Source organism: Saccostrea echinata, unplaced genomic scaffold, assembly GCF_033153115.1.
Source record: "Saccostrea echinata isolate AGI-Se365-2 ecotype Australia unplaced genomic scaffold, CSIRO_AGI_Sech_v1 ptg000009l, whole genome shotgun sequence".
Lineage (NCBI taxonomy): Eukaryota > Metazoa > Mollusca > Bivalvia > Ostreida > Ostreidae > Saccostrea > Saccostrea echinata.
In genome coordinates, this window is record NW_026889758.1 from 44,694,934 (window position 1) to 44,718,820 (window position 23,887).

Below are 23,887 nucleotides of genomic sequence, written 5' to 3' on the forward strand. Positions count from 1 at the left end.
TTAATAATCTAGTAGTGTGCATCCCTAGATGTAACATTTATGCAATTTTGGTCTGATAGGGCTCGCAGTTACTTGGGAATGGACATACCTAAAAACTTAAAAATAGTAACTCATCCAGAAATGTCAGTCATATCCAGCATCTGAAGCAAGTTTGAGAGTGTTCATCCATTGATGCAATTCATCCATGCAAGTTTTGTTCCGATAGCCCTTATAGTTTACTTAAACCTGGTCACTCAGCTGGAAAATGTAGGTCAGATACAGCATCTGAAGCAAGCCTGCAAGTGTGCATCTTCAGATGTATCATCCATGCAAGTTTGGTCAATATAGGTCTTATAATTACTTGGGAATGTGACCTGCCCCAAAACATTTAACCTGGTCACTCAACAGGAAAATGTAGGTCAGATCCAGCATCTGAGGCAAGTCCAGTAGTGTGCATCCTTAGATGTATCATCCATGTAAGTTTGGTCATCATATGGCTTAAAGTTACTTGGAAATGAGATCTGCTCCAAAACCTTCAACCTGGTCACTCAACATGAAAAAAACTTTAACTGGTCATTCTTCAGTTGAAATTGCAGCATCTGAAACCTTGATTGGTACAATGAAACATACTAAAAGCATCCTCCATGCATCTCTGATTAATATAGGGCATAGAACGGGGTCATAATTAGAACAAATCTAAATCTACACTACCTAAGTATTCTTCCATATAAATAAACCAATCATGGCTCAGCTGTTCTTCAAAAGATCTTTTTGAAAAATGTCCTATGTATTTCTATGTAAAACTTTGCTCATCCTGGCCCCACCGAACGCCGGGGGTCTTGATTTGAACAAACTTGAATCTACACTACCTGAGGACACCTCCGAATAGATAATAACAAATCATGGCTTTGCTGTTCTTGAGATTTTTCTTATATACTCCAATGTAAAACTTTGATCATCCATTGTGGCCCCATCCTACCCCCGGAGATCATGATTTGAACAAACTTGAATTTGCAATACCTGAGGATTCTTCCAAACAGATAATAACCAATCATGGCTTTGCTGTTATTGAGAAGAAGATTTTTCCTATTTACTCCAATACAAAAATTTGATCGTACATTGTGGCACCACCCTACCCTTGGGGGTCATGATTTGAACAAGCTTGAATCTACACTACCTGAGGATACTTCCAAATAGATAATAACCAATCATGGCTCTTCTGTTCTTGAGAAGAAAATTTTTAAAGATTTTTTCCTATAGATTCCTATGTAAAAATTGATCATCCATTATGACCTAACCCTACCCCTGGGGGGCATGATTTGAACAAATCTAAATCTACACTACCTGAGTATTTTTCCATATAAATATGAGGGAAAATGGCTTTTCTGTTCTTGAGAAGAAGATTTTTAAAATTTTTCCTATATATTCCTTTATAAAACTTTGATCCTCTATTGTGGCCCTACCCTACACATGGGGGTCATGATTTGAACAAACTTGAATCTATACTACCTGAGGATACTTCCAAATAGATAATAACCAATCATGGCTTTGCTGTTCTTGAGAAGAACATTTTTAAAGATTTTTCCTATATATTCCTTTATAAAACTTTGATCCTCTGTTGTGGCCCCATCTTACACATGGGGGTCATGATTTGAGCAAACTTGAATCTACACTACGTGAGGATGATTCGACATGAGTTTCATCTTTTCTGGCCCAGTGGTTCTTGAGAAGGAGATTTTTAAAAGATGCCATAACTTTTCCCTAATATGTAACTTTCCCCTTGGAAGAGGGCATGGCCATTCACTTGAACAAAATTGAATCCCATTCACCCAAGGATATTTTGTGGCAAGTTTGGTTGAAATTGGTCCAATTGTTCTTGAGATGAAGTCGAAAATGTGAAAAGTTTACAGACAGACAGACAGCTAGACGAACAGACAGACGGCGGACAAAATGTGATCAGACAAGCTTACTTGGGCCTTTGGCTCAGATGAGCTAAAAATACACTTTTTTTGAAGTCCATTTAGTCAAGGGTCTATCACAAACATGATTTTGTTATGAGCGGAATAGCATAGTGGTTAATCTCAAAGGGAAAATTAACATTCAGGATTTTTATTGCTTGGAATCGAACCCCATGAATAGCACTTCTTTTTTCATATCACAAAATTTTTTTCCAAAAATATTTTTAGCTGAAAAGATTCATTTGACATAATTTCATACCTTTCAATGATATTAAGAACTTTAGAACTTCATTCTAAATATTAATTTCTCAAATCAATATGACATTTAATTTTTTTTTCATTTATTTATTTATTTTTATTTTTTTTTATATATTTTTTTATGTAATCACCTTTAATATTAAGTTTAGTTGTAGGTTTACCACCAATTTTTTTTTTTTTTTTTTTTTTTTTTTTCATTTTTTTTTTTTTCATTTTTTTTTTTTTAATTTTTTTACAATTCTTTATTCTTGTTTTACACTTTCTGCATAATGATGGAAAAAATTTCTGAAAAAGCTACAGAAAGTGCAATTATTTTAGAGAGAGACAGGAGGAGACAGGAGGAAAAAAGGTTGCATTCAGATATGTATACAGGTCCAGCACAATCTCTTGATTTAGCTATATAACTTGAAATAGCTAATATAGCTTTATTAAGCTATTCAAAATAGCTTGATAAACAAAAATATGCTTTTTTTATAAGAAAGACATAAAAAGTTGCATGTATGTGACTATGCATATTTGTACTCTGGACTGTTAAAAAAGTATTCCAAATAAAGGATAGTTTAAACATAATGCTGCTTTTGAACACTTTTAAGCAAAAGATGTATGTCCATTTTTGAGTACCTGTACACACCGTGTGTGCGGTGAGACATGGATAAGTATGATTACTTCACATTGTATTGAATTATTATCAATCAATTAGCTTGTTGAACAGAATTGACCAGCTTCACAATTACTGTGTGATCACAAATCATTTGCTTTTTTAAAGCCTCAAAACTTTTAGAACTTTGAGTGCAAAGTCTACTCTGATGAGACATGGTTTGATGAACAGTCTTTTCAGAACAATACAATGTTAAAAACTATCACTGCACCAAAGTGCAACTTCTTTTACATACTGAAATACAGTGTAAATGCAAATTTAAGGACCCTCTCTACACCAGTGCAAAATGTTTTTTGGACATTGAGAAAATTATACTGTATACATGTGTAAATATTAAACTTATCTATTGAATTTTCAATATATGGTACGTGGCATTTACCCCCAGGAAAAATGTTCAAAGACAGCAAAGTTTCAATGAACAGAAATCACTGTTGTTTACTTCAGTGGATAAAATATATGCAAATGGAGTGTCCAGTTAATTTATCTTAGCCTTTTAAAATGTTCAGAATGCTTGAATTGATCACAGATTGAGTAATACACTGAAGATTTCAATTTATTTGAATTCAGATCTAAGGGCAGATCACTCTAACTGCAGAAAAATACCACAGAATCAGAACTCTTTAGTGTGCAGTGTAGAGAGGGTTCTTAAGAAAAAAAAAACAAAATAGATTAATCAAGCTATTTTGAATAGTTTATTAAAGCTATATAGCTATTTCAAGCAATATAGCTAAATCAAGAGATTGTGCCGGCCCTGGTATACATCTACATTTTAAAGAAAATCATTGAAATAATGATTCCAATGGTTCCAGCAGGTATCAAACATATCCTCTTTACCATTTTTTTAATATGCAATATGTTTTAGTGTTTCATAAAAATGTATTCGTAAGTAATATATGACTTTTATACATTTGAAGCTATGGGCAATTTTGCACACCTTGTTTGCCAATCTTCTTAAATCACAAAAACTTGCAGGAGGGTACCCAGGGTCGGATCCAGGAATTTTTTTCTCGAAGGGGGGGGGGGGGGTTCCATCCCAGTCAAACAAAATTCTGACCCAAAAATTTCTTGACAACCAAAAAAAAAAAAAAAAAGCAAACAAAAAATGGTAAAATCCATTTCCCAAACGTGAAAAAGTGAAAAACACATATTTCATGGTGGTGATGGTGGGGTCCACGTTTTCTTGGCTGGGGGGGGGGGGGTCCAAAATCATTTTTTTTTATTTGCCTCGGTATATACATCTACTGTACTTTTTATATCACTGCAAATTCCAGGGGGTCCGGACCCCCCACCCCCCCCCCCCAACTAGATTCGCGCATGGGACCGATATCATTATTACCGACACGAGAACGGAAAAGGGTGGTGAACTTATCACCGTGTAGCAAACGTAACAGAGTGTTCTGCTTCGCTCAGTCGCTGCCATGAGTGTTCGATTAACTTAAAATATTTTAAATTTACAGTAAAAGATCATCTATACATGCATTTCACATGAAACTGTTAAAAAAGCTACTCAAAAACTTACATTCTTATCCTCCTAAAAGTTAAATTCTGCGCTAGAAGAGATGGGCCTGCTTACCACGACTTATGCATGCTCCTGCCATGAACAGTGTTCAACATCGTGCCGGAAGTGTTGTACCCGAGAAATTTCTATTGCATAGGAAGATCACGTGATTATAACATCCAGAGGCGGACCCAGAATTTCCAGTGTAGGATATAAGAAAATAAGAGTAGTAAATGCTACTATTCCGTTAAAAATATTTGTTATTATTATATTTCATTTATTTTAACCAATTGATTATATATGTTTTGAGGCAAATGTAGATGCCATTCGAAGTCTATACTACTTTTAGAAAAGTATCAGTAAATTACGCATCAGTATTTGAAAAAAAAGATAGAATACACTGATAAAACGTTAGAGATGCACGAGTTTTAGTTAGAAAATTTATTCAGAAATGTTATCACTGGGCACGTAATATCGTTTTTGAGAGTCTGTAAAAGGGGGGGGGGGTATTTGGCAACTTACGTTGGGGGAGGAGAGTGGGTTCCAACTTTTTTACAAACAAATTTTATTAATACATTACCACATTATACTGTAACAGAAAGGGGGACCAGCCTTTCAATGAACATTTTCGACAACAAAAAGTTATGTTTGGAACAAAAGTTGGGGGGTTCAGGTTCCCCTCTCCCGATACTACGTGCTTGATAATTATTCTACATTGAGACATAACTTAAGGTGCTCTGGTTCAACAGCTTCTAATGAAAGATGAAATACTATAAACCGACTTGCATATGGCTTTATTTTTACCTTTCCTCATGAAAGAACTTAGTTAAATCATTTTTATTTCGTAGAAATACTACAAATTGATAATTTGCTATATCATATTGATAATTTGTGATAACAAACTAATAATATGTTATAGCAAATTAATGATTTCTTAAAACAAATTAATAAAAGACACTGCTGCGGCCCTAATACGCTTCCGTAAAATTACATACTCCTGGATAAACTAATACTTTTGAAATTTCTGTATGCTTTTCATACAATATCCAACGCAACGCTCTATTACGAAAATAAATTTTGAACTTTTTGAAACGCAGAAAGTCAGACAACACCAATGGCTTTAAAAATTGCTCTCCCGTTTTTCAAAAACGTCTCGGCTGTTAACAGACACAGGTGGAAATTAATCAGAAATAACGTTTTATCTTACTGTCAAAGCTACCAATAATAAAAAAAAAAAATTCTCTCTGAAAATATATTACAGTCTCTGATATGGGATTACGTTTAAATTCATAATTGCTTTAATTATTTTTTTTTCTTAATGTATATCTAACCAGAATGAATCAAAGCAAAAGGCCCAAGGGCCTTAGCGGTCACCTGACTATTGTACAACACTAATGTATGAAATAAACTAAAGAAAAAGCAATGTTGCCCAAGAGGAAAAGAAGAGGATAATCAGGGATCAACGAAATAATTTGTCTAGTATTCAGTGACAAATCTTGAAGTAAATCTATCTACTTGCCACCATTTATCACTATCAAAATGCCAAGAAATTCATTATTTTGGAAGAAACACCCTTGCTCCCCATAACCATGCATTTGATATGTTTGCTAAATACCCATGGGCAGATAAGAGGATGGTTAAAGAAATATTGCATTTTCACTATATATTCAACTGCAGTCTATCTTAACACCAAACCCCTGGCTATAAACTTCATAATTTTGGAAGAGGCAACCTTGCTCATCATAATCATTCAATTAGTTTGTCTGTTAAATACCAAGGGACAGAAAAGAAGATATTAACAATAATTTATGCATTTTCAGCATCTGATCCATATAGGCCAGCCCTAACACCAGAATCCCTGACCCAGGGGCCATGATTTTCACAAATTTGGAAGAGGGACATTTGCTCATCATAACTTTGCACTTAGTTTATCTGTTAATTACCTAGGCACAGAGAAGAACATGGTCAAAGAATTAGTGTATTTTCACTATATAATCAATAGATCCCTGTCTTAACATCAGTACTCCTGACCCTGGGGTTAGGAAACTCATAATTTTCGAAGAGGCAACATTTGTCATCATAACCATATACTTAGTTTGTTTCCTCGATACCCAGGAGTAGAAAGATTTTCACAGAAAATAATGCATTTTCACTATATTATCAATAGAGCCCCACCCTAACACCAGAATCCCTGATCCAGGGGACATGAAATTCAAAATTGGGAAGAAGCTCCACTTGCTCATCATAACTTTGCACTAAGTTTGTTTCCTTGATATCCAGGAGCAGAGAAAATTTTCAAAGAAATGATACATTTTCACTATATAATCAATAGACCCCCCCCCTTCCCCCAACATAAGAGCCGATGACCCTGGGGCACAATTTTAGAAGTGATACTCTTGATCATCATAACCATGTAATTAGTTTATCTGCTAAATACCCAGGAGCAAAGAAGATGGTCAAAAAATTAGTGCATTTTCATTAAATAATCAATAGAGCTCCATCCTAACACCAAAAACCTGACCCAGTGGCCATGAAATTCACAATTTTGGAAAGAAACCTCATCATAACTAAGTAGAGATACTTTGTTTGTTACCCAGGAGTAGAAAAGAAAAGAAATAATGTATTACACTACATAATCAGTAAAGCCCTGCCCTAACATCAAAACCCCTGATCCTGGGGCCAGGAAATTCACAATTTTGGAAGAAGCATCCTTGCTCATCATAACCATGCACTTAGTTTGTTTGCTTAAATACCCAGGAGGTGAGAAGAATTTCAAACTATGAGGACATAAATTTCACAATTTTGGAAGTGGTACCCTTGCTCATCATAACCATGTAATTAGTTTATCTGCTAAATATACAGAGAATTTTTTTTATAAATTTATGCATTTTCACTATATGATTTTTAGAGCCCCACCCTCACTCCAGAGCCACTGACTCTGGGGCCATGAATTTCACAATTTTGGTAGAGGGTTCAATGCTTATTACAATCATACCAATAATTTGACTGCTTGATGTCCAGGAGTAAAAAAGATTTTTAAAGATTGCATTAATTTTGATTGTTTTAGCCCCACCAGGCCCCATGGGTAGGGATCATGAAACTCTAATTTATGTTTCCCTTAATTTACTTACACATGCTCTAAGACAAAATTGGTTGAAATTGGTTCAGTGGTTTCAGAGAAGAAGCTAAAAATGTTCAAACATTAATGCATGATGGAAGATATACAACGACAGACAAAAACAGATAGCAATAGGTCAGGTGATCAAAAAATGAATGCTTTTCCATAATATGTTTCCATTGTAAGGAATGCGATAACTGTTTTCCCAGATATTTTTATCATACATATAACACATATCCTTCGACTTTTCGAAACAGTCACTCCCCCTCTTTTTGTGTATTGCTGCAGACATTAATAAAGGGACTCTAAAAATGTTCACAAGTGCTATTTTATCAAACTCTAGGGCACGCTGCCACAGTAACCAAGACATAGAGGAAACAATTTTTGCCTGACAGGGTATTTATATTACAGCAAGTTTGAAGAAATTCTGAGATCATGTGCGCTACTACTCCTATATATAAGAGTTAATTATGGAGAATGGCTCTTAAAATTCACAGTGTTTATCATACCTTAGCAGTGTGCTAGGTGCTGTATGCTGACATGAACTTGCATATGTATTGAGCGCATGTAGGAAATATTGAAATGGTACTCTACAGTGCACTACTGATCTAGAGATATCATCAGACGCATGTTATGTCTGAATTAAATAAATCACATGTATATTCAAAACTTCAATCTACTAGCATATATATAAATAATTCCTATAAACAGCAGGGAGTATCCCTGTCTTTTCTATTGTTGCAAGCAAGTTGATATATTTCAGTGTATGATATATATATATATATATATATATATATATATATATATATATATATATATATATATATATATATATATATATATATATATATATATATATATCCATGTAAATACACAGTTATACTTTGCCAGGATTCCTGGTATTTCACATGCAAACTACATGGGTGTGTACTACCATGAATCCATGGTACCAATCACATTTTCTTAAAACTCTGATAATCCTGAGATTTGATGTCTGTCTCACATAGTTCAAAATACACTGTATTAAATATTAACTCTATTTTATTTTTATTATTTCATTTTTAATTAAAGAAAGCATCATCTGCACTTTTCACATTGTTCTCTGGATCACACCATGAAAAAAAAAATAAACAACTCATGCATGCTGAAATATTCCTAAAATCTAGATCTTTTTCACATAGCCTGATTCAAAACAAAAACATTATTTGCCATACTCAGGATATATTCTACTAGTAATTCACCAGCTGAAAGGAACATCCTTAATCAAGTTAATATGATGCAAAATGGAAAAAAAAAATCACAAAAAATCTGTGTATGCCCAATACAAGCTGAGTAAAGGCCCAAAAGGCCACAACACTCACCTGAATCACTCTTCCCTTTCTGACAACTATATGGATAATGAGACCACTATACCTAGCCTTGAGCTTGAACTGTGTGATTTCAAACAATTTCAATTTACAGTATCCTGAGTTTTTTGGGAAGTTTGTACATTTTACCTTGTTGTGTTTGCAGAAGCTTATTTATTTCTGTGTAAACTTTTAGTCCTTATTGTAGCCCCTTCCTAGCCCCACTGTTTTAGATTAATATGTATCAATATGACTTATTTTAGCCCCAATGTCCCTGGGTAGAATTTTGAAGACTTGTCTCTAGATATATTCTCCTTTGTTAAATTCTTATCATTATTGAGGAATTATCCTAGCCCCAGGGAAAATAATCTAACATTTCTGATTTTACAATTTATGGGAATGCTTACATAACTGTTTAATTGTCCTACCACAAGCTGCCAGGATTTTCACACAAACTTGAACATACACTCAATAAGTCCTCATTCATGTTTTGTCTCTTTTTCCCCAAAAGAATTTTGATTTTTATTTGATTCTGTTCTTTTTCTGTAGTCAAAATTATGAGAGAAAAAAAATGGCAAATTTAAATGAAATTTTCTCAGACCACACCACTCACATTACTCCCTTTGATCTTAGAAATAAACCTTTTTGTGACCCCAATCCAGTCATGGAGTTCATGATTTGAACAGATTAAAAATACTTTACATATCATTCTAACCTACATGCCTATCACTCCAAAAATGTACAGTACTGTTTATTGTAAGTAAAACACATTCTTACTTTGGTTCAGTCTAGTTAAAATTATATACAATGTTTGTACAATTGTGATGATCAATATATGCAAATGTTATGAATTTTATAATTTATATGCCAATGTATGGGAGAACTATTCGCACCCTGTTTTGCCACATTAACATCTTATTCACATCTGGTATGAAATGACATCATTAACATAATTGCGTAGAAATAAGTACATAAAATGGACCAAAATAATAATTTGTTACATTCACGCTATGAATTATGATCACAGACCATTCTGGAAGGTTTTGAAAAAAAAATGTTTGCCTTTCAAGATCACAACCTGAGCCACAGGTATTTGTTTTCCACAGCCCTTTTTTTCGCACTAGTTCTTGGCATGCAGATTAAGTAACAGCATCAATGGTTCAGACATTCAATCTTTTGAAGGTTCAATCTGAAAAACAGTTTTTCTTAGTTGCACCAAAAATGCACCCAAACTTGAGATCCAATGAAATCAGTGTATTAATGGATACTACATCCTGCTGTCACTTGCTTTTGGACTGATTTGTGTAAGGTAACAAGTCTTTTGCTGGGAAACCATGTAGCACTAACAAGAGTATAACCATGGCAACAAAGGGAGCTAACAACAACCACTGAAGATCCTCCATTATAAGTTTGTTAAATCTGCAAAGATAATAAATTCAACTGAAAAAATAATAAATACAAGAGATTCTGACATATTTTTATATGTAGTATATATGTAGAAAATGCCAAAGGGACAGATTTCATGAAGCATTTATAGTTGTACAGTAATAACCACACCCTGTAAGAGTAAGTTGAAGTGTGCACCCCCTGATTCCATTCAGGTGTTTAATAGGAACATGTAGTTAAGTTCTGACCTTAACTTGCCCAAATCATCTTGGGTCAGGGTCAACACACATCCCCAGGTCATTAGCGATCCTTGTGTGAATTATGAGCTTATGAAGTTTCTGCATTACTCTGAATTTTTACAAGACTAAGAGGACAAGGTAATTCATATATAAAGTACCCCCTCCCCCCAAGAAAACTTCTTTTGTGGGAGGGGGATGTAAAACTAGAAGTTTACTTAGAGTGTGCTTCACATACGTTTTGTCTTTGTATGACTTCACTACATGTAATGAAAGGAAGAGTTTTAAACCTCACATGGAGTATTTCAGTCCTTATTCTTATGGGACTTCTCATAGGAGGGAAAGAGCTGGTAAGTGCAGATTGACTACAGGTTTCTAATATTCTTCACATAATTTTTTTTTCCCAACCCAGAATCAAAGTTTTGATAATATAAATGGTAAATTCTGACTGTATTTTGTCCATTCAATAAAATATGTGGGTAAACACCTAAAAAAGTTGAAGTTTTCCTTATTACTGTGTATGTGAAATGATTCTAGAATGTCTACAAGTTTTATTAAAAATGTTTCAGGCTAATTGTTTCAGAACCATTAAAAGAGTTAATCGAAAAGGAAATTTTACCACCAAAAAATATTATTTGTTGTGAAATAAAGGAAATTTCTTATAACATATCAGTTGATTTAAGAGCAAAAGAGTTTTTCTAAAGCAGTAGGTCTTTAACATAGGTAAGCCAAACAAAACAAACTCTCTCTTTCCTTCATCCCAAAACCCTGGTTAACCAGAAGTCTCTGACGAGACTGTAGCTCTACTGGTTGTATTTATAAAGGAAGATAAAAGTAGCACTTGGACTTGAAACTTTGCAACAGTAATAAACAGAATAATGATCCTTGGTTTAGTCTCTTTTGTGGCAAGATTTATTATTATATCAGACTAAAACTGTAGGAGGAGTAGCCTTTTAAAACAATTTTACAGAAATTTTGATTTAAGTAACCATGGCAACATCATTCAACAAAATCAAAAAACAATAACACCAATTATGTATCTCTGTAGTCTACTTGTATGCCACATTATACTGAAATCAGACAAAAAGTGTAGGAGGAGTAGCGTTTTGAAAGTATTTCAAGAAAATTTCTATACAGGTAAACTTCGTTATCTCGACATCGACGGGACCATCGGAAAATGTCGAGATATCCGAGGTGTCGAGATATCAGAGTTGAGACTTGACGTCCAAGACTTCACTGCATAGCCAAACAGACAAGCTTATCAGCTTATTATATGTGCATGACTTCAATATAGACTGTAGCTCAACATATTTCAGAATTCCCTCTATTTTTATAAAAAATCTAAGGAGTTATTTTAAATCTTGTATATTAAACGTTTTCTTTATCGAAATCTTTCTAAATTCACAAAGTTTTAGCACAAAGTTACAGCATTCGCGTGTAACTTGCCTTTTTGTCAGAACAGGATACGAAATGCGGTCTATAAACTTCGAACCGTATAAAATCGACATCCGATATACGGAAAAAATTAAATGCGGATTATTTTTTTCTATTTAGGAAGAATGTACATTAAAATTAATTTTTTAAAGAGATTTGTGTATCTAAACTAACGTAGTGATGTTACAGATGCATGAATTACCGCTGATTTGGTCAATCGTGTCGTTAATTGGATTGTTTCCTGTTGAATACATTTTAACTACAAAATATCATTAAGACATCTCTTAATTCCTTAGTTTGAATTAAGCAGTGTGTTTGTCATTCATTGTAATTTAGTTACCTTTTTCAAATTTAAAAGTTAGGTTTCGATATAAATAACCGTCTGTACATTTACGCAGAATCGTGTAGATTTAGCAATGATTTTATGATATTACCCAAGCTGAACATTAAGCAATTAACTTCCCAAAGACGCCGAGGGGGCTTGGGATTTTCCTACAAACACAGTCTATAGAATTAATTAAACAGCGTGCAGGTAAAACATGGGTGTGAAATTTAGACGACGTCGAGATACCCGGAGTCGTCCATGCGTGACGAGCGACCGTATCTGACAAACAATTAGGTTCAGTAGAGCAGAAAATTGCGATGTCGACATATACCAGGTAAATTTTGCTCTTGGGACTGTGAATATACGTCGAGATAACCCGGGTTGTCGACATTACCGAGGTCGACATATCAGAGTTTTTGCAAATCATTTATATAGTAAATACTGCCGGGACCGCAGAAGGACGTCGACATATCCCAGGTTGTCGACATATCCGATGTCGAGATACCGAAGTTTACCTGTATTTAGTAACCATGGCAACACTGTTCATCGAAATCCGAAACTGGTACAGAGAATAATGTATCTTAGTGTAGTTTACTTGTGTGCTAAGTAATACTAAAATCAGACCAAAACTGTAGGGGTAGCATTTTGAAGGTATTTCAAGAAAATTTCTATTTTTAGTAACCATGGCAACAATGTTCATCGAAATCAGAAAATCAATACAAAGAATTATGTATCTTAGTGTAGTCTACTTGTTTGCCAAGTTATACTGAAATCAGACCAAAACTGTAAGAGGAGTAGCATTTTGAAAGTATTTCACAGAAATTTCTATTTTTAGTAACCATGGCAACACCGTTCATTGAAATCAAAAACTGATACACAGAATTATGTATCTTATTATAGTCTACTTGTGTGCCAAGTTATATTGAAATCAAATAAAAACTGTACGAGGAGTAGCATTTTGAAAGTATTTCAAAGAAATTTCTATTTTTAGTAACCATGGCAACACCATTCATTGAAATCAAAAACCGATAAACAGAATTATGCATCTTAGTATAATCTACTTGTGTGCCAAGTTATATTGAAATCAGATTAAAACTGTAGGAGGAGTAGCATTTTGAAAGTATTTCACAGAAATTTCTATTTTTAGTAATCATGGCAACACCGTTCATCGAAATCAAAAACCATATACAGAATTATGTATCTTAGTATAGTCTACTTGTGTGCCAAGTTATATTGAAATCAAATCAAAACTGTAGGAGGAGTAGCATTTTGAATGTTTTTCACAGAAATTTCTATTTTTAGTAACCATGGCAACACCATTCAATGAAATCAAAAACCGATACACAGAATTATGTATCTTAGTGTAGTCTACTTGTGTGCCAAGTTATACTGAAATCAGACCAAAACTGTAGGAGGAGTAGCATTTTGAAAAATTGTTTACAGACGGACGGACAGACAGACAGACAGACAGACGGACAGACGACGGACACCTTACTATCGCATAAGCTCTTCTGGTCTCTGACCAGTAGAGCTAAAAACTAAATAACTAAATTTCTTATTGTTATAATTTACCTAATTGAGAATCTGTCCTCAAATACTTGTCCATACTGATTGGTCAGTCTCACAGTCACATGACCATGACTTGGCTCCTCCCCCGCTGGCACATATACATAATATGTCTTAGGCTCTGGAAATTCTCCATTCATCAATAGACGATTCCCATAATATATCTGAAATTATAAGACACTGATAATTTTGTCATACAGACTTTTAAACAGAAATTAAGAATACAGTGCTGGGGGAGGGGGATGCCAGTAACGTGAAGTGATACTACTTACAGAGATGAAATACTTGGATGTGCCTTGTTTGAATGTTGGGTCAATGATTTCAAACTCCACAGGAAATGTCTCTCCTGTCACCTCTAGTTGCTTTCTGGTGAACAATGTTACATACACTCCTGGCTATTAAAAATAAACTTATTTTTAATCATAGAATTTATTTTCTCCAAGTCCAACTAAAATGTATGCCTATAGTGCTCTTTTCACATTTGATTTCACAGGAATTTTACAGGAATAATGTGCATATTATATTTTTTTTTAATTTTAATTCATGTTCATGCACAAAACTAAATACTGATACTTTTCTGAGTACAGTGCATGTATACCTTTCTCTCTGAAAAGGAGAAGTCATTTACTGTCTTTGTTTCAGATGACAATGACCACATATGGTTAGTCCTTAAAGCTTTGTCAGTACTCTCCTGAATTTCTGCTTGTTCTGGTCCAGTTGCTAAGCACATCACTGTGCCATCACTAGTAGCAACCAGTAGCTCCATCCCAGAGAACCATTTCACTAAGTCATGTGACAAAACCTGGACCAATGAAGTTTCACCAATAGGAATCTGTGATTTACATTTTAGATCCATGGATATTAAGTGGATTGATCCATCATCTGCTACTACCACCTTTCAAAAGAGATGATTGAAAGTACATTTTCAAATATGAAAAAGTAAGAAATATATATTCTCGCAGCATTTGGTTTACAGTATAAATTGTTTCATGCTAGGAATGTACAATAAATTTAACTATATAAGCATAAAATTAATAAAGGTTCACATATATTTACTAAAATATAAAGACATCTGGAGACAAGATATTACTAAAATGCATGAGTATAATTCATAAAGAGTCAAGCTGTCTGGCAATATAAATTTATAACCACAGCAAGAGTTGTATGAATGGTTAATGTAGGAAACTCATGTGACAAGAACACTGTATGAGTGTATGTGAATTAACAAGTATAAAGTTGTAAGAGCAGTGAATTGAAAATCATAACTAAAATAGTATGTGTTGGAAATATCCGGCAAACAGTTTTTAAAAGTGAATTGCCACGTTTGAAGCTTATACTTGCTATTTTTTTTTTTTGTTCATTATGTTGGAGACTCATGTGTTTTGTTATCTTTGTTAGCCAAGTGTCTAAGTAGTATTCTTTCATCTCTCAAAGATCAGAGGATGCCAACTGGGCACTTGAATAGCCAGGATGGTGCTTTTTTCTGATAGGGACATTGTTATTTAATAACCATGTCTGAAGCGGTATAAGTGGTATAGACTTGCACATTTTGTAAGATAAGGACTTTGTGAGTTACCATTTTCTTGAGTGGTATGAGTGATAGACTTTTGTTATGTATGAAAGGGACATTGTAAGTTAATCTTCATGTCTGACATGGTGTCAGTGGTAAAGACTTGCACATTTTTTTGAGATAAGCACTTTGTGAGTTACCAGTATCTGGCATTGAATGAGTGTCGGAAACATACATCTTTGGTGTGATAGGAATATTGAGATTTAAATATCATAAGTGGTGAAGACTCCCATGTCTTGTGAGATAAGGGCGATGTGAATTAATTACCATGTCTGGAGTGGTATGTGTGACAATGTGAATTAATTACCATGTCTGGAGTGGTATGCGTGGTGGAAACTCGAGAGATAAGAACATTGGCAGTCATTCGGGCACCAATAGAGATAGGCCAACCTTCTATCACTGCACCGTCCACACCATTTAATGCATAGATATACCTAAAAATATTGAAAAGTTAATATTTTTTCCCTGTTTCTAGAGATATTATAATTTTCTTTTCATCATTAATACATGTATGTAATTGACCATTAAGAAAAGAAGCTTAATTAATTTGGGATAATGAATTAAGTTTCTTTTGTTTTCTTGTTAAAAGTTTGACATTTAAGAAAGAGAAATACTAGTTCCCAGAGGAATTAAAATTAAAATAAATCTTAAAGAGGAAAATACATATAGAGAAATGGCTGAAATGGTACTCCAAGCCATCAACCAAATAACTTAAACATGAATTTGATAAACATTTTTTTCCCGTCAGGTTCAAAGTCAACTCAGCAGGTGCTTGTCTGAGATCAGTGTTTTAGTGTCAAAATTAAGTTTATACCTCAAAATCACTTCCTCAATATAGAGAGTATGATAATTTCTATGGTTGGAAAATTTGGTCCTTCTCTGAGTGCACTAATATATATGCAATTTTAATTTTTATAAATACCTTACCACTAAACTGGCTAAACAGATGAAAGGGGATTCATGTATTCTGCAATTTTATGCTTTGTGACTTTGAATCTTTGATGGAACATGAAATACCACAAAATAATGGACCTTCAGAAATTATCGGCTAAAACAGTTTATATGTAAGAAATCTAGTTTCTATTTCGAAATTCTATATTCTGTAGATTGGAAAATTATAGGGATAACCTACTGCGTTAAACCAATTGGCAATTCTGTATTCGATTGCCATCCCTAGAAAATTATATTATTAATTTCACTATTTTCACAATTTATCATTTTTGCTTAAAATTAAACTCACAGTGAATAAGGTTATCAGATCACATAATAAAGTATTACAATTAAGGTACACACCTATGAGGTGAAATTAAATCCATCGCAGTTGGTACCTTTGTAACAAATCATGAAATTTTAGCTCTGTGGAATTAAAACAACTTATAGTATCACTAATAAACAACAAAGAAAGTGGCAAAACCAACCCATCATTTGTAGTAATAATGAGATCCAGGACCCCATCTCTGTTGACATCATACACACGACTCCCCGGGGACGAGGTACCAGAGACGGTGGATTCCCACAACTTGTTACCCCCTTTGTTATAACAGATAACATTGGAGCTGGTGTCTATAGTTATTAACTTCACAACTCCATCTCCAGCCAAGTCTGTCGCTGTTATCTAAATAATCAACTCATTTGTATCAAATTTAATTTCTTAAACAAACTACAAATTTTTTTTAAAAAAAATAAAGAATATGGAATTTTCATCAGAGATATATGTACATGTACTTAGATATGAGTATGGTAGTTGCTCAATAAAGAGAGAGAAAGAGAGAGAAGACTGTGATTGATACTTAGTAAATATAAGATACACTGGTACAACTTAAGGAGAAATACTCTGGTACAAGGAGGAATACTCTAGTAGAATTTAAGGGGAAATACTCTGGTAGAACCTAATGAGTATTAAATATTCTGGTACAATTTAAGTAGGAATACTCTAGTAAAATTTAAGGAGGTATAATCTGGTACAACTTATAGAGGAATATCCTGGTACAATTTAAGGAAGAATACTCTAGTACAATTTTGGAGGAATGCTTTAGTAAAATTCAAGGTGGAATATGTCAAGACAATTTAAAGAGAAATTATCTGATGCAATTAAGAGTTACGCATGTCAGTTAAGGCTAAGTATAGGCGTTTCTATGCAAATGAGCTAATAAAAATGCATAAGATGTATATTTATTATTCATAGAAAGTTTTGATTTATTTTCTTATGCATACTTAGTACCCACCATCTGTTATAGCCAGTACACATTATGACGTCACATTATGACGTCATTGTTCTTACCTACTGGAGGTATTAAACACATCAACAAAACGGCTTGGGTACAAAGGATTACCCTATTCAATTTTACATAAAAATTGTATAATGCTAAGAAGAATATTCTGTAGATTAATAAAACTGCTGCACAAATCCTAGGCATTTTCTCATTTGATCGGAATATGAGGAAACTTATACCGGACTGTACATTTTTACCCTGATTCAACTTAAAACTTTACAAATAGAAATTATACAAATGAGCTGTTGATATTTGTGCAGCAATACCACCAATCTTTGGAATATTTTGCTTCTAAATATAACTTATTTCCGTTAAATAAAATACAGCATGTAAAGAACAACGACGTCATAATATGACGTCATAATGTGTACTGGCTATCGCATGTCGTGGGTACCCAGTATGTATTAGGCAATAAGTTTTAACTTTCTCTGTATAATAGATATAGTCCTTAGGCATTTTAATTAGTTTATTTGCATAGAAATGCCTACACCTAGCCTTAACTCACCTGCGTATACTGTACAAATAAAGGCAGAATGAATCCCTGCTTATAAAAGATCACTCAAAAATTATTAATTCACTATTCCTGCTGTGTGTAACTTTTATATTCAAAAGATAACATTTTGAACTGCATGGTATCTTATTTCATGTATATCTCCATTTTTTGTAAGAGAATGTCAAAATAAAAAAAAGTCTATTTATAAGGCAGTGGTTCCTTTTTCATGAATTAAAACATACTGTACTTTTTGACATGGACCCTTCTATAGAGGTACAGAAATTATGAAATGTGTACTATAATCTGCCCATATATCAGTCTTTACTTACCTGTCCATGTATGGTATTTTGACTAATGGGCCAGCCTTTCCGTAAGGAGCCATCATGGTTGAATACAAAGAGGCTCCCAGCAGATGTGCCTACAATGACCTCTAGTTGACCTCCCTTCACATCAAGGTCAATCACAGTGGGAGAGAAGATATTGTAGGCAGGGAATGTTGCATCAACCTAAAGTGTATTTTTAAAATACATATATTGAAAACTGCTTTCAGTTCTTTTTGGTCAATTTTTTTTTTCATCTTATATTAATTCTTTCACTTTTGAACCTGTCTTCTAAGATACGTAATATACCTCATAATAGTGAAAATAATGCAGATGTAAAAAAAATCTCTATTACCAGTATTTGGAATTCTTGAAAAGAAGAATTCATTGACAAAATTTCCTACTGGTACCTGTGTGAGATCTAAGAGAGAGCTCCATAAGGTCTCCCCTGTAGTTAAATTCATCACAGTAACACCAGCCACTAAGTATTTGTCAATATCAGAGAAATTCAGACCACCTAATCTCTCCAACTTTTCATTCACCCTGTAGTCATCCTCCTCATAGAAATAAGAGACAGGGATCACTAATTCTTCTACTCTGTTGTCATTGTTAATATCAGCAAGCACAGGTGTGGCCAAAACATGAGGATCAATTGGCAGATAATTAATGTCCTGAAAGGAAACAAATTTTTAAGTTTTTTTTTTTTTACTTATAGTAAGAAGATTGTTTTAGTTAAAAGATTATGAACAGAAATATAGAACTTCTTTAAATTGTTTTGATTTTTTTTTTAATTTCTTAAAGAAATAACACACCTTTCGTTGTGTCAGTGAGGTATATTTCTTTAGATCTTCAAATTTGACAGTGAGTTCTAATTTATACCAATCAGCTGCTACATAAGCTGGGGGAAGCTGGGGGAAAAAATTTACATTCTTAGTCCATGTATAAAAAGTACATATACAGTGCATCAAAATAGGAGTTCATCTATTGAAAATTGAACAAATTATTTCTTTACAAAAGAAATACATGTATTACTCATTACTGTCTTTTTCATACTTTCCAACATATTGCTCATATGAATTCTTCTTACCTAAAGGTTACAACAGATAATGAATATAATGTTAAAAAAAATATTTACATTGTTTTTTTAATGCTTATATATATATTTAGACTTACCTGAATTGTTTTATCTCTTAACAAGTGTCCATTAGGTGTATAAAATCTTAATTCAGCTGAAGACATTGTAAAGAGAATGTCTAACTGTCCATCGTCATCGACATCAAACTACAATGTACAAAATGACAAATGACTGAATATAAATTCAACTAGAAATATGTCCATAGGACATGAATGCCCCGCCGAGGGTATATTAGTAATTTAACATGAAAATTTGTATTAGTGTATGAAATTTGATGAGAATATTTTGAATAGTTTCTTTAAAATTGAAATTGAAATCTAAAAAGTTGGATATAGATTATAAATTCTCGCCAAATTATGTATAAGTGCATAAACTTACATAAATATATCTTAAATGGTTTCTTTGAAATTAAGCAAAATGCAAAGCTAAGAAAAGTGAGGTCAAGGTCACAGGAAAGTTCAAGGTCAAATGTTTTTGATGCAGTTGAATACTTCTCACAAATACGTATCGGCATATTTAAGTTTGATAAAAATATTTTGAATGGTTTATTCAAAACTGAGCTAAACACTAAGTTAAAATAAATGAAGTTAATGTCAAAGGTCAAGGTCAAAAAATGTTGATGCAGTTGAAAAGGTTACATCAGTATGTATTAGCATATGGAGTTTGATAAGAATATTATGAATGGTTTCTTTAAAACTGAGTTTAAACACAAATTGAGAAAAGTGAGGTCAAGGTCAAAGGAAAGGTCAAGGTAAAAAAAATATTGATGCAGTTGAATAGCTTACATCAGTATGTATCAGCATATAAAGTTTGACTCTAATTTAAGAAAAGTGAGGTCAAGGTCTAATGAAAGGTCAAGGTCAAAAAATGTTGATGCAGTTGAATAGCTTACATCAGTATGTATCAACATATGAAGTTTGATTACACTACCTTGAATGGTATCTTTAAAACTGAGCTAAACACTAATTTAAGAAAAGTGAGGTTAAGGTCAAATGAAAGGTCAAGGTAAAAAAATGTTGATGCAGTTGCATAGCTCACATCAATATCTATCAGCATATGAAGTTTGATAAAAATACTTTGGATAGTTTCTTTGAAACTGAGCTTTGAACAGAGCTAAACGCAAAGTGTGACGGAAGGACAGACGGAAGGACAGAAGGATGGAAGGACAGAAGACGGACATGACAAACACTATATGCCCGGCCATATTCATGGCGGGGCATAAAAATGTACTATACATGATGAGTATATACAGGCATACTACTGTAATGTTGCATGTACATGTATAGTGTGAACTCAGGTAAAGTTTTGTAAAGTTTACAAATTCTACAAACCATTGCATTCCCACTCTATCCTAATGGACCATGATTTGAACAAATGTTAATATGATGTCATGTTTTGTACTAGGGTGAGTTAACCATACATCGGACACATACCTTGCTTCGGACAACTTTAAGCAATAAACTTTCATTGAACCTGAGTCTCCCCGTGTTTTTACTCCTTTCTGTCTTAAAGATGAAGAATTAAACTTTTTAATGATGTCGATTTTTTTTTCATGTTGTGATAAAAATACCACAAAGAATGGCCTTGAAATTACGTCATATTTTGCATCATCAAAGGGGAGTAACCAGAAATTTACGATTTTGCAATTTTTAGAGTTGTCGTTTTTTTAAATAGACGTCAACGGAACGGGTCGGACCTTGGTAAAATTTGTCAGTGATTGATAATATTACAGAAATTTTTCAAAAATTTTACTTCAATGTTTGTATAATATATTTTAGAGTTGTTTTTGACTAGTATGTTTATTTCACCGTACATCGGACACAAATTAACCATGCATCGGACACTTTCCGATGCATGGGTAATCACTTCCATGTTCATGTAAAACCCAAATGACGGATGTTTTTTACGGAAATAGAAAATAGAAACTCTGTATTTTCAGTGAAAATACAAATTATCGATATATGACGACTAGAATTGGACTCAATTTATTTCTTTAAACTAGATGATTATAGCCCACGAGACAAAGGCGCGAGTTGCCATATTACTGGCATTGTAAAGCCTTTCTAAGGCGATGTGATACAACTAAAATCTCTTCATATTTGTGGATCGAAATAGTCATTCAAATTTAATTAGAAGGTTAATTTTTAAGTAAAAGATAAAAATGTTTCGATATCATTAATTTTAAAGCACCGAGATCAAGGTATGATATTTTTCTGGTTTAAATATCGTATGTCCGATGCATGGTGAATATTGTCCGATCCATGGTGAATTCTGACTTATTTCGAAAAAAATCGGTTTTTAATGATATTTTCTCAATAAATAGGGCACGATTGTGTCAAAAAATTATATTGTAACCACATACTACATGTAAAGTTCCATTTTGATAATATTCGGTCGGTAGCGATATCGCTTGAACTTGTTGAAGTGCAAGGGTGTCCGATGCATGGTGAATTCACCCTATGTATAATGTGCTACCCCAACTTTGCTAAAAAGTTGCTTTAAAAAGTGTACATAATACACACAACATTACAGTATATGCAAACAAGTAACAAAGAAATTTACCTGAATTGGACTGGCATGAACAGAATTATCCAGATTAAGTGCTGGCCATGCAGTTTTCTGCAATATCTTGCCAGTTTCTGAATTTAATACAGAGAAGCTCTCACTAAATGGAGCAGCCACAATGTCCAGTATTTCATCATCATTTATGTGGGTTAAAAGAGGAGCCGCAGCAAATGGTGCATGAGCTAGCTCAGCTGTCCAAAGTGTTTTTAATTCATAACCACATCTGAAACATTGATATAGAGAAAGGAACATAATGAAAACATGAAATTTTAAATAATGTCAACGAGAAAGAGAAATAGAGAATCAAGGGTTGGCAGGTCTGATTACTATTAAACATGAAGCATGCTAGCTAATTTGAAGAATTTAATAATAAAAATTATCTTCAATTTAAAAGCACTCAAAGTTCATAAGATTAGATGTACAGAAGGCTAAATAAACATGAAATAACATCTGTATCACCCTCCAAAGAAAAATTCAATATACAGTGCAACTTCCCTGCATAGGGTATATATACATGTATCCTTATATTCAAAGCAAGTACATGAGCTTATAAAGCAACAGCTGGGTGAAAAGAAAATTCTTGAACATTTTTGAAAATGCTGTCTATAAAAATCAACAGAGAACAGGCTTTATTTTTACTTTATCTCTCAAAAGCAATTCTAAGAAACCTTTTCCATAGATGAGTTTCATTTGTAGGAGAAAAAAAAACAAGAAATAAAACCACATAATATCTATTCTCTTTAGAGAAATAAACAGACATAGCCTACAACCGCTATGCCTGTGCAATTTAAAAAAAAAAAGGAAAAATAAACAATTAAACACTTTAAAAAGTTTGCGATTGTCCTCAATAAAGTATGACTATGTCAAAGACAACCTTTAACAGGTCTGGTACAATCACTAGATTTAGCTACGTAGCTTGAATTACCTACATAGCTTTATTTACCTACCTGTAGTAGCTTTATTTAGCTACTAAATCAAACTTATTTCTTAAATTAGCATTTTTCCCAGAAAGTGCAGAAAATTGCACTTTGATGCAGTGATAGTTTTCAACTTTGAACTTAATTATCTGAAAACAATTCATGAAAAAATCACTCTTGGGGATGTGTTTTTTCTGTGCAATTGCAATCAAAGTTTTAAAGGTTTTGGGGCTTTATACAACAGTTCATTTGTGACCTAACAGTTACTTCTTGAGTGAAATAACAAAGAAAACCAGTTTTGGTTAACATGAGCACAATGTGAAGTAATCATACTTATCAACGTCTCATCGCACACAAGGTGGTGTACAGTTACTCAAACAATGGAAATACATATTTTCCTTAAAAGTTCAAACGCAGCAATGTTAAAACTATCTTTGCTTTAGATTGCTTTTTAAATAATACCTAGAATAAATATTAGCAGACATTTACTTGCGACTTTTTGTCTCTTTAAAATCAGTAGCAAAATTGTGAAAAGTTGCCTTGAAATAGCTAAATAAAGCTACCTGAGGTAGGTAAATAAAGCTACGGTAGGTAATTTTAGCTACGTAGCTAAATGTACTGATTGTACTGGACCTGTTTAATATACCTCATTCTTGCCATTCTTTCTGCTCTCATTTTGGATGCCAAGTTTTCCTCTAAGTTTCTTACACTGAGAACATTCAGGCTTATCATTAAAATAATCAAATAAAAACTCGAAGTTTTCATCGTTAAAAACTGAAAGAACGTCAATACTTAGAGTTGAATTAACCATTTCAATTTTCAGCAGATCAAACTTCCATGGGCGCAGACATA

The 23,887-nt window shown here is 33.4% G+C and overlaps 1 protein-coding gene across 1 annotated transcript; it reads right to left on the reverse strand.

The window, feature by feature from the left end:
• Positions 1 to 8,504: 8,504 nt before the first annotated feature.
• Positions 8,505 to 23,887, reverse strand: LOC133182669 (uncharacterized). The gene is made up of 12 exons (XM_061317523.1): positions 23,682 to 23,887; positions 22,116 to 22,341; positions 19,592 to 19,699; positions 19,231 to 19,326; positions 18,829 to 19,089; positions 18,428 to 18,604; positions 16,751 to 16,947; positions 15,640 to 15,766; positions 14,361 to 14,657; positions 14,035 to 14,157; positions 13,769 to 13,926; positions 8,505 to 10,234 (listed from the first exon to the last, which is right to left on the reverse strand). The coding sequence occupies exons 1-12, from the start codon at positions 23,798 to 23,800 to the stop codon at positions 10,096 to 10,098; spliced, it is 2,028 nt and encodes a 675-aa protein (XP_061173507.1). The 5' UTR covers positions 23,801 to 23,887; the 3' UTR covers positions 8,505 to 10,095.